The sequence below is a fragment of the Sciurus carolinensis genome, chromosome 7 (genome assembly GCF_902686445.1).
Source record: "Sciurus carolinensis chromosome 7, mSciCar1.2, whole genome shotgun sequence".
Lineage (NCBI taxonomy): Eukaryota > Metazoa > Chordata > Mammalia > Rodentia > Sciuridae > Sciurus > Sciurus carolinensis.
The window spans coordinates 78085077-78105308 of NC_062219.1; the positions used below are offsets into that span (position 1 = coordinate 78085077).

At 36.5% G+C, this 20232-nt stretch overlaps 1 protein-coding gene across 2 annotated transcripts in view; it reads left to right on the forward strand.

Moving 5' to 3' along the window:
• Window positions 1–7211: 7211 nt before the first annotated feature.
• Window positions 7212–20232, forward strand: part of Me1 (malic enzyme 1) — a 196757-nt gene continuing 183736 nt past the window's right edge. For both annotated transcript variants that reach the window (XR_007109440.1, XM_047558063.1), the window contains exon 1: window positions 7212–7755. Coding sequence is in view for 1 of the 2 variants with exons in the window: in XM_047558063.1 (XP_047414019.1) it covers window positions 7678–7755 (78 nt within the window). In the remaining variant the exon portion in view is untranslated. The remainder of the gene's footprint in view (window positions 7756–20232) is intronic.

Below are 20232 nucleotides of genomic sequence, written 5' to 3' on the forward strand. Positions count from 1 at the left end.
CTTGACCTAGATAAATAAATGATATGTTATAGAAGTTCTGCTGTGGTGCTATCTAGGGAAGGGAAACAAACAAGTAAAAACTTCCATGGGTTCAATTGTATTTCCAAGTATCTTTACCTCCAAATTTTAAAACATGAAATTTAAACAAAAAGAAGCAATTCAAAAACAGTTTACTTTATAATGAGTAATAAACACAAATAGAAGAGTCAGAAACAAAATTCTTTTTTCTTTTCTTGTTGCCTTTTTATCTTTTTTTTAAATTAAATTTTAAAAATTTGTCCTAACTTGTTATACATGACAGTAGAATGCATTTTGACACACTGTACACAAATGGGGCATAACTTCTCATTCCTCTGGCTGTACATGGTGCAGAGTCACACCAGTAGTGTAATCATATCCCGCTGCACCCTCCCCAATCTCCTCTGCACAATCCAAAGTTCCTTCATTCTTCCCTATCTTCCCCACCCTATGGCTCAGTATCCACTTATCAGAGAAAACATTTGACCTTTGATTTTTGGGGATTGGCTTATTTCACTTGGCAGAATATTCTCTAGTTCCATTCATTTACCTGCAAATGCCATATTTCATTCTTCTTTAAGGCTGAGTAATATTCCATTGTGTATACATACCACATTTTCTTTATCCATTCATCTGTCAAAGGGCATCTAGGTTGGTTCCATCGTTTAGCTATTGTGAATTGAGCTGCTATAAACATTGATGTGGTTGCATCACTGTAGTGTGCGGATTTTAATTCTTTTGGGTATAGACAAAGCAGTGGGATAACTGGATCAAATGCTGGTTCCATTCCAAGTTTTCTGAGGAATCTTCATACTGCTTTTCCGGAGTCCTACCAGCAATGTATGAGTGTACCTTTTCCCCCACATCCTCACCAACACTTATTATTGCTTATATTATTTTAAAAAATATTTTCAATGTTGATAGACATTTATTTATTTGTTTATTTATTTATTAATTTATATGTGGTCCTGAGAATCTAACCCAGTGCCTCATACATGCTAGGTAAGTGCTCTACCACTGAGCCACAACACCAGCCCCGCTTGTATTCTTGATATTTGCCATTCTGACTGGAGTGAGATGAAATCTTGGAGTAGTTTTAATTTGCATTTCTCTAATTGCGAGAGATGATGAACATTTTTCATGTTTGTTGATCAATTGTGTTTCTTCTGTGAAGTGTCTGTTCAATTCCTTAGCCCATTTATTGATAAGATTTTTTTTGTGTGTGTGTGTTTTTTGAGTTCTTTATATATCCCAGAGATTACTGCTCTGAGGTATGTGTGGTAAAGATTTTCTCTCATTCTGTAGGCTCTCTCTTCATTTTATTGATCGAGAAACAAAATTCTTACCAAAATTAATACTGAGGCTGGGATTGTAGCTTAGTGGTAGAGCACTTGCCTAGCACATGTGAGGTCCTGGGTTTGATCCTCAGCACCTTATAAAAATGATTAAATAAAATAAAGGTATTGTGTCCATCTACAACTAAAAAATATATTTTAAAAAAAGATTAATACCAAACCTTACTTATCAAGTCAGTTAAGTCTGCATTCTAATGCCAAAACCTCTAATCTGTGAAATTGTAAAATTTGTATTCTTAGAACACGTTGTTTCTTGTAGTGATGGACAGCTTTTTATTTTTAAAAGGTCAAACTAAGCATATAGAGCAATGTACCTGATTTATTTACCTTGATTGTTTTCATTTGATCATATTCATATAGTGCTTACTATTGATGAAAACAGGTCATCTGAGGAGATGGAAGGAGGTAAATAACTTGAGTGCCTCTACTCAAGTTGGAAGTGACAAAACTGGAATAGGAATCTAGGAAGTTTGATTCTATAGTCCCTATTATAAACTAATACTTTTAATGCATCTTTGATATGAACATCAATTATTACTTGTATAAACAAGTGCTTTCCCTTTCAAAGTTGACAGAATATTTCCAGGAATATTCCCACTGGGGGGACAAATGTTTAAACATGTAGATAAAGCATTCTTGATACTATCCTGTAGTTACACCTGAAAAAAAAAAGTTCCTGTCATTCAGAGATAGTTTTAAGTAGTTGAATTCAAAGCATGCCAAGGATTATGAAAAATGCAATTTAAAAGCATTATAAATATTTTAAAATTAGTTTTCATGTTGCTGACTGTTGAAGTGCACACTGATTTCTTTCACAGTTCAGATTTTTTATTATCTACATCTTTTCTTATGTATTGGCTGTTTCTTCCCATAAACCCATGAGTGTGGATTAGCATATGGTAAGCGTTCAATAAGCTTTAGAATAAATTAAATGATAAATATCTATGTGAGAGAATGGCAGATGGCTTCATAAGATGAACTACATCTTGTATTTAACACTTTTTTTTTCTGGAGCTAGGGATAGAACTCAGGATTTGGTTGCTACACAAGTGTTCTATCACTGAGCTATATCTCTCTAGCCTTGAGGAACTATCTTTTTTTTTTCTTTCAAATTTCTACAAAATTTTCATTGACTTGAGGAACTAGACCTTGAAGGAAAATAACATCTGTCCAGTGCTTACTATTCCATAGACACTGTTCTAAGTGCTTTACATATATTGAGTCATATAAGATATAGTTATTGATTATTTATTGTCTCAATAGGATATAATTCCCAGATGCCAAGGAACTTCTATTATTCCTGTTATTTTAGGGTGTAGATTAGGGTTTGGCATATCATAGGTGATCAATAAATATTTATTGAATAAACACAAATATCACCTGATTTAACTCCCCTAACAACTTTAAAATACAGGTACTTTTATGGTCCCCATTTTTCAACTGGGAAACTGAGGCTCAGAGAGAATAAGATTCCCAAAGTCATAGAACTAGTCAGTCTGATTCCAGATTTCATACTTGTTTTGAATTAAACTGTCCTCCAAAATGTATGTTGAAGTCCTAATTCTTGCTACCTGTATATTTGACACAAATATAATGCTCTTATAGTGTTTCTCAGAGTGAATAAGAAGTAATTCCAAATAAGGAGCTGAAAAAAATTCAAATAATGGCAGCAGTGTTAGGAGCTTGTGCAAAATTCCTCAAGCAATTTGGCTATCTTAAAGTATAATACTTATTTGGACATCTACACTCCAGAAGTTTTGTTTATAATGAAGTCTTACTAATTTATAGTTTTAATCTGTGTGCCATGTTGTCAAATGGGACTTTTTTTTGAAAAGATTTTTTTTTTTTTTTTTTTGGTACTGGGAATTGAACCAGGGGTACTCTACAACTGAGATACATCCCCAGCACATTTTATTTTGAGACTGGTCTTGTTAAGTTGCTGAGGCTGGCCTTGAATCTGTGAATCTTCTGCCTCAGTAGCTGGGATTACAGGTGTGGGCCACCACATCTAGCTGCTGACTTTGTGAATTTTTAAGAAAACAGTGTGAGGAATGAAAAATGAGGTTAACTAGGAAGGAGAAGAATCTGAATTTTATAAAGAAATCAATATTCCTCATAGCATTTATAGTTACAAATAGCTCTATAAGTGAAAGACTAATGAGGTAGTACAACTTGAGTTACTCCTAAGTAGTGTAACAACTTCTATGTGAATATTGCAAAATATAGGTATGTGTATTTGATCTTCTTCAGTCACTTACCACATTTAGTTAGCTGGGATCAGTGACCAGCCTGTAGTCCTGGCTGAGAGTATGGTCTGAGTCTAGAAGATGAGCCTGGGCAACCCAGTGAGACCTTATCTCAAAAAGCAAAAAAAAAAAAAAAAAAAAAAGAAAACAAAGATTCAAAAGTACTGAATTAGACTTGTGCCCTCTAATTCCATAGCCTCTGGCTCCATGTTGTTATTAAGCACTTGAAACAAGGTCAGTGCAAATGAGGTACTCAATTTTTAATTTTATTTGATTTTAATTTAAATTTTAAACTGACAGCTTTTGGAACCCTTTTAAGTTTGTGTGCAATAATTTGGGTATATGAATATAATTTCATCTGCAAATTTTATAAGGTATAAGTATAGGTTAAATATTCCTGATAAAAATTTGGTGCCTAAATTTAGATGTGTTTAATGTAGAATAAGCACTAGATTTCATAGTAGTAAAGTGCTTTTGTGTGAAGAAATACAGATCCTTAATATTACAAACTATCAAAGTGCTACATATATTTTCTATTTGATTATCTTTTTTACCACAAAAATAAAACATTAGAATTGTTATATATGCTTTTAGATATTTCCAATTTTTCTGTACTTAACATTTCAACTAATACATTAATGAGATTAGAATATCTACTATAATATTTTAATCTGTATTTTAAAAGTTCATTGTTTACTAGTTTTAAGTTGGCAAAGAAAAATATGATTTCTCAGTTTTTTACAAAGTTTTATTAGAGTTTTATAGTTAAACATAGTAGTTGGGTTCATCCCAATAAACTCATACATCCATGGAACTCAACCAGTTTCAGTCCATGATCCCCCCTTTTCCCTCCAGTCCTCCCTCCATTCCTTCATCCTCCTTTCTCTACTAGATTTCCCTTTGCTCCTCTATTAATTTATATTTGATTGGTTCTTTTTACCTATGCATAAAGGTGAAGTTCCCTGTGGTATATTTATATATAAAAATACACAGGATTTTTAAAGAATTCATTCTGTATGGCTTATCCTTTCCCATCCTTCCACTCTGCCTCTCAATCTCCATCATTATTGATCTTCCCTTTATATTCATGATATCATATCCTAGTCTTCCCTCCCCCTTTCTTTTATTTTATTCTAGCTTCCATGTATGAGAGAAAACATTTGACCTTTGAGTTTCTGAGTTTGGCTTATTTCACTTAGCATGATATTCTTAATTTCCATCCATTTACTGGAAAATACCATAATTTTATTTTTCTTTATGGCTTAGAACTCCATTGTGTATATACACTACAATTTCTTAATCCATTCATCTATTGATGAGCACCTGGGTGGATACCATAATTTAGCTATTGTGAATTGTGCTGCTATAAACATTGAGGTGGTTGTATTGCTATAGTTTGCCAATGAAAAATCTTTTTTTTGATAACATTCTCAACTATGCAACAGAAACCTACAGGTTTTAGCTTCTTATTTTGTGAATTATACCCATTCTTTTTTTTTTTTAAGGGATTAAATTCAAGTCATCAGGCATGATCACCAAGCACTCTACCAGGAAGACACATCTCTAGCACCTATGCCCACATATTTATTTATTTTTTTGTGGTACTAAGAATTGAAACTAGGGCCTCCAGCATGGTAGGCAAGCATTCTACCACTAAGCTACACTCCAGCCCTTTTAAAATTTCATTTTCAGACAGTGTCTCATTAAACTGCCCAGGCTGACCTCAAACTTGCAATCCTCCTGCCTCAGCCTCCCCAGTAGCTAAGATTTCAAGTATTTTTGTCATCTGTCAGGTTCCAGTTTTCTTTTTATTTTTTTTTTGGTACTAGAGATTGAACCCAAAGGTGCTCTACTACTGAGCTACATTCTCAACCCTTTCTCCTTTTAATTCTGAGACAGTGTCTTGCTAAGTTGCTTAGGGCCTTGCTAACCTGTTAAGTTGACCTTGAACTTGCAATTCTCCTGCTTTAGCCTCCCCAGTTCTGAGATTACAGGCATGTGCCAACATGCCCAGCTCTAGCACCTACTCTTAATATTACTAGTTGTGTGCAAAATGACTGCAGTTTCTTACAAGGCAAATGAAAGAAAAAGAGTTTTTTCTGTGTACTTGTTTCCTGTGTATTTTTGGTGATAAAACCTAATCTTACAAAAGATTGAAAAATCTGGTGTTCTAGTTAACATTGTGGGAAAAAGGCTTCTTCCCACTATTTGAAACACATATGAATGTACAAAATGGCTCCTCCAGCTTATCACTCAAGATGACTGGAGATCTGTTAATAAGAAAAATAAACATACCAGTGAACAATGTGAACTTTATCTGCACCAGCAGCAGGTTTTTATAATCTCTTTGTAATACTGGCTTGGAGGAAAGGACCATATATTCTTTGTGGTTTACCATCTAAATCAGCTCTAGACACTAAAACCCAGACACAGGAAGACAGGTGATATATCTCAATTTATGTAATAAGAGCTTCATTATAATAAGGTTCTATTGTACTAACATTTTTGTTTCTCCTTAAACATCTTGAGTCTGGCTTCCAGACATGTTGTTAATCTGTTTTTGTCTCACACAAAGCCCTTTTAATTGTAATGTGCCTCAGTTAATTATGAGAGTGAGTTTTGTAAAATATACCTTCATGTCAGATGTTGCAGGGTTAATTATTTATGGATTATAGAATTTACAACAAAAGGTGTCATTTAAATGGGAGGGATGTTTTCAAAGAACTTTTTGTGGTCCATAAAATATTCTCTACAAAAACAACTGATTCTAGAAAGTTCAAAAACTAAGCCAAGGAAGTGTTTTAATGTTAAGTATAGCCAAAACCCAATTACTGTACAATCTTTCTTATAAGGTAAGGTGATATAATTAGAAACAATAAAAGGACCCTGGGATTGGATGTGTGTCGTTTATGGAGATACAAAACCAAAAAATAATCCCCTAAACTATCTTTTGTAATATCAGTACGTAGAGTCAGAAGCTAACCATCCACTGAAAAGAAAATCGGGGCACAGGAAGTTTTAGTGTTTGCTGTTATTTTATGGTGGTGTTGGTGGTGGTCAGACACTCCTCCGGGCTGACTTGGACCTGACTATTCTTCCACTCTTTGAACCAAGGGTAAATATCAATAATACAGTCACAGGATTTTAGCGCTGGAAGATCATTTATCCTGACCTCCTTGTTTTATCAAAGACACTGAAGCCCTGAAAGACTGAGTTCCCCATCGTTATTCAGAGAGCAGCAGTTCTTGAACATCCTGGCTTCTAGAACTCAGGGAAATTATGCACAAGACAAATAGGACTATTCATTGGACCTTTGCACTATTAACACTTTTCCTCTTATTTTAAGAGCAAATAAAATTCTCATTGGATACTTTACAGAAACTGACACGACGTCGTCCCATGCTCTCCTGCCCTCCCTTCCTCCCAGTTCCACGCAGGCTAGGCTTTCTAGGTCAAGGTTGATTCCCTCCTGCCTTAGGCCCCTGGGCATGGCTGCTATCCAGGACGGTCCCGCACAGCGAGCTTCCCAGAGACTAGAGAGGAACGGAGAGGCAGACTTTCAGGTCAGGTCTTGGTCAGTAGCCTGGTGCCCCGCTCATCTTCCAGGCTGGCTGGGGTGGCGGGTTGCCCCACCGGGGTCGCAGGGGAGCCCTCGGGGGTCGGCACTTGGGCGGTCCCACTTTTGCCGGCCACCGCGGTGGCTGGGAGCCCCTGGTGAGAGCCCGCCGGGTCCGCCCTGGCCCTTGGCCGCCTGCCCCCAAGCCCCCGCGGCTCCGCCAGGGCCCCGCTCTTCCTCCTCCTCCTCCTCGCACGCCAGCTGGGCTGATCTCCTGCCATGACTCAGCGCTTCTCACAGGCCGCCCAGCCGGGCACACGGCTTCGCGCGGGCTCCTCCCGCCGCGTCCACCCCCTCTCGCCACCCACGCCCGCCCCCGGCCGCGAGGCCTTTCCCCGCGCGGCCGCCGCCGCAGCCGCCGCATTCCGCGCCGGCGCCTCAGCAGCACAAGTCGCCCGCACCGCGCTCCAGCTCGACCTCGCTGCCCAGCCCTGCGCCAGCCATGGAGCCCACTGCCCCGCGCCGCCGCCACACCCACCAGCGCGGCTACCTGCTGACGCGGAACCCCCACCTCAACAAGGTAAGCCTGCCGCACCCGGCCCCTTGGGTGGTCCCGCAGCTGGGCCTCGCCCTCCGCGGCTCCCCGGGAAGGCGCCGGTGGACGGCGGGGCGGTGGGCCTGGGTGCGGGCGCCGCTTCGGGAACGCCCCGCGGAGTCGGTGCCGCAGGGTGTGATGGCGGGGCGGTCCTCTGCATCCCGTCCCGGGATCGCGGGGAAAGGTGTAACTTGCAACTTTCTGGCTGTTCTTCATAAGCCGGATCCCAGCCTAGGAAGGCGGCATCAGATAAGGTGCGCGAGTTGGGTGTTACCGTGAAGGTGCGGGCGGACTGCCAGGTCCGCCACCGTGTGCCTCCCACCTCCACGGGTTCCGCTCGGTGTGGCAATCCTTGGAGGCTGCTGCGAAGAGAAGTGGCCCTACTGGTCCGGCCTGGACCGAAATGGGCTCCGAGTGCCTTGGATCACGTCAAGCATCTAGATTCCAAGACCTCTCGGTTTCTGGAGTGACATGGTTCAGAGTCTGGGAATGCCTGGTGGGTGGCTTCTGCCTTGGAACCTTGGTGTGGCGTGGCTTGCTAGAAAAGCCCTTCCTAGGCAGGGGGCTTGGATGAAACCATTCCTTATTATTATTTTTTTTTTTCTTTTAAAATTTCTTCTTGTTTTTTTAAATCAAGTCTTTTGGAAGCTTTTTTCCCCCCTTTTAAAAAAACTGTCATGCTCTATTCAGAGTCTTTTCAAGTCCTATTAACATTTCCTTTTTTCTTCACTGGTAATGTAGTATAAACACCTAAGGTGGCTCTTAAATGAAAGTAACTCAGAATTCATCATTTTGATACTAAGCAGTCACACTGTTATTTTACAGCCAGGTTTGTCTGGATTTTTCCTTTGTATGTGTGTACTTGACATTTCCTATTTATTCAGTACATTGAAAATGCCATGGGTCAGCACAGAGGTCTGTGTAGTTATTTTGGTTGTCTCAGTAGAACACCCGTTTTTCGTTAAGAATTGGACCTCAGCTTTAACCCCCAGTCATGTGGCTGGCAATTTGTTGATCACTACTAGTGGCTTAAAGACTGGCGATTTATTTAATAAATTAATAGTGAGGTTTTTTTTTTTTCGTGGTGGCAGGCAACTTTTACAAATCTATGGTTGTTTAGTATTTTTGATCAGTAGTACAACATTTAAAATAATTTCCTATTTTTTTCCTCAAAATCAATTTGCTAGTTTGATTCTCCTTCTTTTTTTATTATTCTGCAGGTTGGGGCCTATTTTCAGTAGAACAAAGGTAAAATTTGATGTGACAAAACAATCTGTGACTTTCATGTGTTACCTGTTGTAATTTATGATCAAATTATGAGTTGACTCTTAACAAGACCACATTAAGTAACATAACCTGTTTTATTTTCTTCAAGTCCCAGGCAAGAGTGTCTGTTAAGACTGGATAGATGAAATAGGCAATCCCTGAGCAAGAGTAATTTTGCCTTTACTGTGTTTTTGTTAGGAGTTTATGACATTAAAACCCTTTTGACTCCTGTTTCCCTGTAATAGTACCTACTTCAGAATTGTAGTATCACAAAGAACTCCCACAAAAGGTAAAAAGGTGCAGCATTAATATATTAAGAACACTTTTGGGGAGGGAAAGGGGACACCGGGGAATGATATTGGCCAAATTATATTGTGTGCATGTATGAATATGTAACAACAAATCCCACCATTATGTACAACTCTAATGCACCAATAAAAATATGGGAAAAATAAATGTCTGAGGAGAGGAAGTCATAGTGTACAAAAACAACAAAATCAGTAAATCAAATTTTCCCAAAGATTATATGGGTTATAACACTTATATAAAAGTCAAAAATAAACATTGTTTTGAGGATTACAAGTAAAATACTTGAATTAGCATCTGGCATACAGTTGGCTCTTATCATTGCAAAGAAATGTATTAATAATCTCAAGGGACTGGGGACATAGCTCAGTTGGTAAAGTGCTTGCCTTACAAGCACAGGGCCCTGGGTTCGATCCCCAGCACCAAAAAAAAAAAAAAAAAAAAAAAAAAAAAATAATCTCAAAAAATACATTTTTGAATTTATAAGTGAACTTTGGGATCTGTGTTGTATCACGTTGAATTCAAAATCTAGTTCACCAGCATTGCTGCAATTATATAACAACACTTAACACCTTTCATTCAGTTCTAAGACATTGATGTGGTGCCTCATGGAAGTATTGCTATTTCCTTATGTGTGCCATTGAAACCAGAGAAATGGGACCTTGATTTGCCATACACTCAAGACCTCTAGGCCTTCAAGTTTGTTAGTAGTCCAGAACTTTTTTTTCTTTTTTTCAATGCTAACTTTTCTTCAAAGAGACACTACTAGTCCTGAGTCTCTTAACTTTCCTCCAACTTGGCATTGGGAAGGCTTCTTCAACCATACCAATACAAATCTTTATCATTGTACCTTTGGTAACTGTAACAGTGATTTTTCTAATTTTATTTCCATTGTCATGATCCACCCTACATAACAGGTACGGAAGAATTATCAACATTAGTTAGCATTTTTTTTTTTTTTTTTTTACATTTTCCTTCTGTTATCTGATAATATGTTATTATTTCCTATTATGTTGAATGTGCAGTCAACCTATCTATTAGTTTTACTGTCTTCTCCAAATTTCTTATTAATTTCCCAACTTAGCCTTCCACTTAAAATATATTTGCTGATTCTCTCAATTCTTTCCTTTTTGTGTGTAATTCCTACAGTTAAAATGTCATTAGTTGATTTGATAATGATTTCTTTAGGAAACCTTTCCTAATAATCTTAGTCCTATTGTCATGTTACACTTTTGTACCAAATAATTTTGTATTTACTAAATTCTCATTTTTTCTTGTTCATTTATTTTGATTGTCACAGGGCAGGGATTATAATATTTAGTAGAATATTTTGCTCAGTGGATATTAAATAAATAATAAATGAATGAGCCATGTTTTTATTTCTTTTTGTCTTTAAACAGTACTTAGCTTTTAAAGCAAGTAACTTTTAAAGGGGTAGTTTGGGTATTATCCTAAGATAAATATCCTCATTAATGTAATTTTGTGAAAGTAAATTCACCTTAAAGGCTAAAGTTCCTGTCCCATTGTTATATAGTGAAACACATAGTCAGAAAAGTTGGAATTTTTTTTTTTGCTTGACAGTTCCTTGAAATTTTAATTACTTGCTCAATAACCTTAGTGAGGTACTTATTCTTGGTACAATCAAGGTTAGCAATAGATATGATCCGAATTTTAAAAAACAAAACCTAAGAGAAATAGTATCTTCATTAGTAATGATTTGTGAATGACCCTAAGCCTTACTGTATACTCAGATGTGAATCATTGCATCAGTGCTTATGCCCCACCCTTAGGAGATTCAATGTCTTTATGTACACAGCCCAAACTATTCTTGAGATGCTTGTCTTTGTCTGCCTTATATGTATATGTTTAACTTCATGTTTACAATTTTAAAGATACCTTCTTACTCAAATAAGTTGTTTTAAATTTTCTTTCAGAAAATGTCATGTGACCAGTGATCACATGAAGACTGTTGTTTTAGTCAGCTATTTCACTGCTGTGACTAAATGATCTGACCAGCACAATTATAGAGGAAGAAAGGTTTATTTGAGGGCTCATGGTTTCAGAGGTCTTAGTCCGTAGAAGGCTTGCTCCATTCCTCAGTTCTTGAGGTGAGGCTGAACATCATGGAGGAAGAGTGTGGCAGAGAGAAGCAGCTCACATCAGGAAAGTGGAGAGACACTCTACTTTCTAGATACAAAATATACCCCAAAGCCACGCACCAATTCCAGTCTCCTCCAACCACACCCTACCACTTCAATTAATCCCGTCAGGGAGTAATTCACTGATTGGGTTAAGACTCTTATAACCCAATCATTTCTCCTCTGAACCTTCCTGCGTTGTCTCCCATGTGAGCTTTTGGGGGACATCTCACATCCAAACCATAACAACTGTTATATAAAATTAAAATGGTACATACAATAAAAATAATCATGCTTAATTTTAATTTCTCAATTTATTAATTCATTTTATTTTTCTGTGCAATGGTGAAAAACACAGATAGTTCTTTTGTTCTTACATGGGTTCTAGCCTTTAAGAATAAATAACATGACTTACAGGTAAATCTCCAAAAATATCATTTTTCAGTATTTTAGTTAGTTGAATTCAGTTTCAGTTAGTGATAGTGTTTTATCGAAGTTAATTTTGGTTAGCATTAACTTTTAAATCTAAAAATTGAGCTTCTGGGGAAGCTCAAGTCCAAATTCTTCTAATTAGCAGTTGTGAAGTGTTTGGTATACTTCTTAACTAGTCTTAGTTGATTTGTTAGCATATAGTTAAAATTAATATTTGTTAAATATAAAGAATACTTGGGTAACCATTTACTTCTTGTCATGTCAAGACCTAGCTGGATGTGTTGTGGGGAAGAGAGAAACATATCTTATGATTATTAAGGAAAAGTTCTCTTTTTATTTAGTGTAAACCATACCAGAGTGAATAATTTAGAAATTTTCATCTGCTACATTTCTCTGGAGTTGCCTCAGTAATATGAGAAACTGGTTTATTATTTATCATGACATTCCACTGAATGAAAACCACTATGGTGCAAATGGACAGCCATATGTCTCCATAACTGTTCTTTACCTTGCTGCATTGAAACAACAGAGGTAGTGCAGGATATCACAAAAACTAAGTAATGTGTGCAGTAATAAGTAGAAAGATGAATTTGATTTGAGGACTCTTGAAACTGGTGATATAGAATACAAGACATATTGAAGAGAGGAATAGGTTTGAGAGTTTTCATTTTCATGCTTTGACTTTCCACCTACTTTTGGGCAAGCATGGGAAATGTAATCTCATAAAATGACCATTCTAAAACTTTGTGCCTAGAAGAAATGAACTCAAGTCCAAATTCTTCTAATTAGCAGTTGTAAAGTGTTTGGTATACTTCTTAACTAGTCTTAGTTGCTTTGTTAGCATATAGTTAAAATTAATATTTGTTAAATATAAAGAATGGTGGTAGGTGAAAATTTCTGAAATTTTAGCTTAAAATACATATAGTATACTTTAAAACAAAGGATATTTATTTTAAATTAACTTATAGAATGTAAAACATTAATATTTTTCCTGAGGTCCTAGAGATACAGTATATCTAAGTCAGCCATCAACTAAATTGTTTTCAGAAACTTGAGGCCTTTGAATTTAAATAAAGAAGAAAATATACTTTTAAACTTATATAGTTTAATCTGGTAATCTAGGAATAAAATAATGAGGATTGAATAGTAAAATAAGAAAACATGGGATATAACTAGTAGAACTTCTATGCTAATATATAAACCCCAGACCTAAAATCACTTGGATTATTGTTTTATTTTAATGATCAAATAATGGTTGAGTTAGAACATCAGCAGAATACTCATGTTGGTGCCATTTGGAGGCTGAAGGAGTCCTAAGATTTCAGTACAATATTAGGGCTAGGACCCTTAGGCTTATAACATACTAAAATACATTTATTTAAATTGTACATTCAGAGGCTCCTAAGATATTTTCAAACTTTGTTGATTGTTATATAGTATACACATTTGTCTATATGTATAAAGATATTGATGGGTGCTGACTTATATCACTCCAAAACTCATGTGTTGAAGTCCTAATCTCCCAGTACTGTAAGAGAATCTTTTAAGCCTTTAAATAGGTAATTAAGTTAAAATGAGGTCTTTAGAGGTAGGCCCTAATCTAATGTGACTAGTGTCCTTATAAGAAGAGATGAAGACATGTGTACAGAGGAAAGACCCTGTGAATACTAAGGGAAAAGATGACAATTTACAAGTTAGAAGCTGTCTATGGATGAGAAAAAAAACCTTAGGATAAAACCAACTCTGCCAATACTTGATCTTGGATTTCCAGCCTCCAGAACCATGAGGAATAAATTTATTTTATTTATACCATCCCACTTTTTTTATGCCAGCCTTAACTAATATGCTTAGGTAATTAAAGCAAAATTTCTCTAAAAATCTTAAATTCCTTTTAGATACACACAACAGTAGAATGTATTGTTATATTATCCATACATGGAGTATAACTTATTCTAATGAGGAACCCATTCTTGTGGTTGAACATAATGTGGAGTTACACTTGTCTTGTATTCATATATGAATATAGGAAATTTATGTTTGATTCATTCTACTGTCTTTCCTATTCCCATCCCCCTTCCCTTCCCTTCATTCCCAGATCTAATCCCAGTGAACTTCTATTCTTCCCTTCCACCTCTTATTGTGTGTTTTCCCTTAGTATGACAGTCTCCAGTTCCATCCATTTACTGGCAAATGCTGTAATTTCATTCTTTATGGCTGAGTAATATTCTTACATTGTGTATGTATACCACATTTTCTTTATCCCTTCATCTGTCGAAGGGCATCTAGTTTGGTTCTATAGCTTAGCTATTGTGTATTGATCTGCTATAAACATTGATGTGGCTGCTTCACTATAGCATGTTGATTTTAAAGACCAAGTAGTAGGATAACAGTCAAATCGTGGTTCTATTCCAGGTTTTCTGAGAATCTCCATACTGCTTTTCCATAGTGGTTGCACCAATTTGCAGTCCCACCAGCAATGTATGAATGTACCTTTTTCCCCACATCCTTGCCAACATTTATTGTTACTTATATTCTTGATAATTACTGTTCTTAATAGAGTGAGATGGAATCTGTATAATTTTAAATTGCATTTCTGTAATTGCTAGAGATGTTGAGCATTTTTTCATATATTTGTTGATCATTTGTATTTCTTCTGTAAAGTGCCTGTTGTGTTCCTTAGTTCATTTATTGATTGGGTTATTTGTTTTTTTGGTGTTAAGTTTTTTGAGTTCTTTGTATATCCTGGAGATTAATGCTATATTGTATGCAGGTGGCAAAGATATCCTCCCATTCTTTAGGCTCTCTGTTCACTCTCTTGATTGCTTTCTTTTCTGTGAAGAAGCTTTTTTTTTTTTTTTTTTTTTTTTTTTTTTTTGCTGTGCTGGAGATTGAACTCAGGGCCTTGTACTTGCAAGGCAAGCACTCTCTACCAACTGAGCTATATTCCCAACCCAACTTTTTAGTTTGATACCATGCATTTGTTGATTCTGGATTTTATTTCCTTGCTTTAGGAGTCTTGTTGAGGAAGTCATTTCCTCAGCTAACATGATGGAGATTTGGGCCTACATTTTCTTCTAGTAGGCACCTGGTTTAATGCTGAGGTCTTTGATCCACTTTGAGTTTTGGGCAGGGAGAAATATTTAGTTTCATTCTGCTACATTCTGCTGTATTTCCAGTTTTCCTAGCAGCTTTGTAGAAGAGGCTATCTTTTCTCCAATGTATATGGCTTCTTTGCCTAGTACGAGATACTGTATTTATGTGGGTTTGTCTCTGTGACGTCTGTTCTGTTTCATTGGTCTTCATGTCTGTGTGGTTTTAATTTACATTTCTGTAATTGCTGGAGATGTTGAGCAATACCATTAAAACAAAATTTCTTAGTACTTCCCCTTGTGTTTAGTACTCTCTAGTAGAATTTATTGTTTCAATTTAAAACAATGTTGGATGGTGTTGACTAATGAATTATAATCCATAGTTTAAAAAAAATTTGTTCTATGCTTTCTTTTAAGTAGTGATTTTAATACCAGAAATATTATAGGATGACTTTCTTTTCTGTGTTCTTTATTTTACACATGGGACTGTAGTTTACCTTGGCAGTACTGGTCCAGCCCCCTTTGTTTTTCCATCTATTTGCCAAAATTGTGGTGTCTTTTAAATCAAGAATTTTGAAATTATGAGAATGTCATTATTACTAATGTTGGCTGTTCTAGTTAGTTAGTAAAATACTAACTACATGCTTTTGTGCTAGTAGCCAAAATAAAGTTGAAACTTGGTTAATGAGCATCCTTTTTTGGGTCTTTAAATTTTAACTGATTCAAGATCTTGCTTTAATCAGTTTTTCAGATGGTAAATAAAATGGCAGAATTATGACAATACATATTGGTCATATCAATAAATATAAATGAGAATAACTCACTATTAATAAAAATGTTTTCAGACAGTTTCACAAAGTACGAACCGTGGTAAATAAAAGAAACATGGAGAACAGAATGTTTAGGAATGGGTAAAAGTAAAGATATGGGAAGATGCAAACAGTAAGAAATCTGGGTTATGATCCTGATATCAGACAATGCAGAGTTCATATAAAAAATTAACTGGAGCAACAAACTATAATGCTCATAGGTACAATTCTGGTTGAAGTTGTGAAAGTTATGAATATGTACCAAGTAACATAGTGACTACATTTACATATCTGCAATAGTAGATTTTAAGTGTTCTTACAACAAAAAAATAAGTATCAGGGGTAATGCATATATTAATTAGCTCAAGTTAGCCATTGCACAATGTATATACATTTTAAAACAATATGTTGAACTGGGTGTGGTAATTCATGCCTGTAATTCTAACTACTTTGGGAAGGCTGAACAGGGAGGAGCACAAGTTCAAGGCTATTCTCTGAAACTTAGTCCCTGTCTCAAAATAAAATTTAAAAAAATGGCTGAGGATTGAGCTCGTGTACATATGATTTGTAGTTGTTCAAATCATATGTATATATGTCATTTTTCTCTGGATGTTTTAAAGATGTTTCTTTGATGTTCATTTTCAGCATTTTAAATATAATGTTTTTGGGTTTGTAATTTTTTGAGCTTTTTACTTGGGGTTTCCTAAATTTGTTGATTCTTGCCATACTGAATCAGTTTTCAGCTGTTATTTTTCCAAGTATCTTTCTTTTCTCCCCTTTTGAGACTTTGATGACACTAATGTTAACTGTGGAATAATATCAAAAGGCCTAATTTTAGGTCTTTTTTTCCTTTTTTAATAATTTAGCAAGAAAATTTAATAAATTGTTAAAGGCTGAATGTGGGATAGTGTGAGAATATAGAACCCCTGAGAGCTATAGACCCAAGGGCTGTTGGCTCCCAGTTGAAGGCTCTTCTCCATTGACCTCTGCTGGGTGCTCATTAGAAACACTAGTCGGGGCTCGGACTGTTGTAGCTCAGGGGTAGAGCACCTGCCCAGCATGTGTGAGGCACTGGGTTCAGTCCTCAGCACTGCATGCTAATAAATTTAAAAATAAAGGTCCATCAACAACCAAAAAAAAATTTTAAAAAACACTAGTGGTAGGGTGGGAAACTAGAGAAAGCCTCCTTCCCTGGTGTAGGCCAGTAAGAGGGTGGCTGCTGATACAGAAATGATACCAAATACAAGGGACCCTACTCTGTTAAACAAAAGCCTTAAGCCACTCAGTGCAATGCAGCAAACCCCCTTCACCCTCAGGATACAGGTGAAGATCCACTTGACTAGAGAAAGGGAAAAGGAAAAAACAATCTATCCATGATGGAAGGGCAGGAAATTATCCTGGGCCAGACAATAAAATACCTCCTACCAGTGGAAGAGGGGCAGGATCACTGGGAAAAAAAACAGTGTTAAGACCCAGGGACAGAGGACAACTTTTGTGTCCCATACCAGGTTAGCAAGAACCAAGTAAGAACAGCAGTGTAGCTGGGCACAGTGATGCATGCCTTTAATTCCAGAGACTTGGGAGGCTGAGGCAGGAGGATTATTAACTTCAAGGTTAGCCTGGGCAACAAAGAGAGACCCTGTCCCCCCACCCAAAAATAAATAAATAAATAAATAAAAGGGCTGGGAATATAGCTCAGGGGTAAAGTGCCCCTGGATTTAATCCCCAGTACCAAACTAACAAACAAAACACCAAAAGTCTACTACTAAGAGAGAGACAAAAATGTAGAGAGACCATCACTGAGATGGAGAAATACAGGAAAGGCCTAAAGACAAATACAGTCCAGGAACATTGAGAAAAATTCTCTAGAAAACCAGTGTAGGTCTTTTTAAAATTTTTCAGATTTATCAATTTCTAGTGATCTATCTTAAACTTCACTGACTCTTTTCACTTTCATTCTTTTCAATTCTGTTCTTGAGCCCACCCAGTGACTATCTTATTTATTATATTTTCCAGTTCTAAAACTTCCATTTGGTTTTTATTTCTTGACTAATATTTTCTTTCTGTTCATTTCAAAAGCTTTTGTTTGGGGGCATGATTATCATAACTAATGGTTGTAAACATTTAACAAAATAGTCTTATGGATTCATTGTATAAAAATAAAAAGATGCAAAAGTGTTCTGAAAAGTCTATCTCCAACTTGAGTCCTACCTAGCTGGGTCATTCTTCCCACAGATGATGGAGTGTTGTTCCCTATTCTTTCTTTAAGAAGCCAAGCTTTTTTGCATCAAGGTTTATTTTCCTTATTGTTTCCTTCCTGTCCATCCCCCACTTTTCCCCCGGTGAACAACTACTCTCCCAATGGTCCCTCATTTTAATATCATTGCTCAATAAACTCTTCCCTTTAACTCCTAAATTAATTTAACTCTTTAATTTTTCCTTTAATCCTATACTTATCACAATTGTTATTTTATTGTTATTTGTAAAATATCCTGTTCTAGTCTCTAGATTATACATTTTATGAGAGTATGGACCATAACTGACATGCCACTGTTTTCTTGGTATATGTCTATAAGTATTCATTTAATTGATATTTGTTGAAAAATATTTGAGTATGACAGTTAATTTGTGTGTCAGCTTGAATGGGCCATTTAGTTAAACAATGTTCTGGGAGTATCTGCTGTGAGACTGTTCCTGGATAAGATGAACTCTTCAACTGAGTAAAGCAGGTTTTTCTACCTAATGTAGGTAGGCCTTGTCTGATCACTTGAAGGCAGGTCTGAATAGAATATAAGGACTGAGTAAGAGGGATCTCCTCCTTTCCTGTCTTTGAGCTGGGACATGGATTTTTTCTGCCTTTGAACTTGAACTGAAATATCAACTCATCTTGGGTCTTGTGCTTGCTGGCTTTCAGACTGGAACTACACCATTGGCTCCTCTGTATCTCTAGCTTGCCAACTCACATCTTGGGACTTTTCAGCTTCCATAATCATGTGAGCCAAGTATAATATTTCTCTTAAAATAAATCTCTTTGTATACATATTATTTTTATTTCTCTGAGAAGTCTGACCAATACAGTGAACTTCACATTCCCCTTCAAAGTAGCTGTAAAACTAGACAAGAAGCATTTCTGAAAATCTCAACTGTGACTCTCAGGGAAGAAAGCCATCTTGTGGTGTTTCTGGGAATCTCATATTGGAGGTATAGATAGATCCCTTATAAATCTGAAGTATAGTTCTCCACAAAAATTCTTAATATGTTTTGTGTCAGGTCTCTTTGGCAATTTGGTAGTCTGTAGACTCCTAAAAGGAATAGTTTTTGTTATTATTATTTTTGTGTGTGTGTAGTGTTGGGGATTGAACCCAGGACTTGATGCATGCTAGGCAAGTGCTCTCCTACCGAGCGCATCCCAAGACCCAAAGCAACAGTTTTAAATAAACAGTACACACTACTACAGATGAAACCAATTATTGTGAAATATAGGTATCAAAATATTTAAAAATAAATGCATGACGTTATAGATGTGTTTTTAAAATTAAAGATATATAGCAAGACAGTATACTTAAATATTCTAATAAATTAAATATAAGTAGTCTGAAGTAAAATTTTATTTTTTTGATACAAGATCTCACTGTGTTGCCCAGGCTTCCCTTGGATTCCAGGGCTAAAGGATCCTCCTGCCTCTTGGTTAGCAAGGATTACAGGTGCTTGAGCCTGGCTTAAGATTTTATTTTTCAAAGAGATCATTGTGAAGGTTGTTTGAAATGAATCTGTGTGCCTGTGCATATTATTTTTTTTTTTTTTTTTTTTTTTCTTTTTATTGTAAACAAATGGGATACATGTTGTTTTTCTATTTGTACATGGCGTAAAGGCATACCATTTGTGTAATCATAAATTTACATAGGGTAATGTTGTTTGATTCATTCTGCCATTTTTTCCCTTCCCCCCCTCCCCTCCCACCCTTCCCCTCCATCTATACAGTCCTTCCTTCCTCCATTCCTGCCCCCCTCCCTAAACCCAACTCCAACCCCAACACTAACCCTTCCCACCCCCATTATGTGTCATCATCCACTTATTAGCGATATCATTCTTCCTTTGGTTTTTTGAGATTGGCTTATCTCACTTAGCATGATATTCTCCAGTTTCATCCATTTGCCTGCAAATGCCATAATTTTATCATTCTTTATGGCTGAGTAATATTCCATTGTATATATATACCACATTTTCTTTATCCATTCATCAATTGAAGGACATCTAGGTTGGTTCCACAATCTGGCTATTGTGAACTGAGCAGCTATGAACATTGATGTGGCTGTATCTCTGTAATATGCTGATTTTAAGTCCTTTGGGTATAGGCCAAGGAGTGGGATAGCTGGGTCAAATGGTGTTTCCATTCCAAGTTTTCTAAGGAATCTCCACACT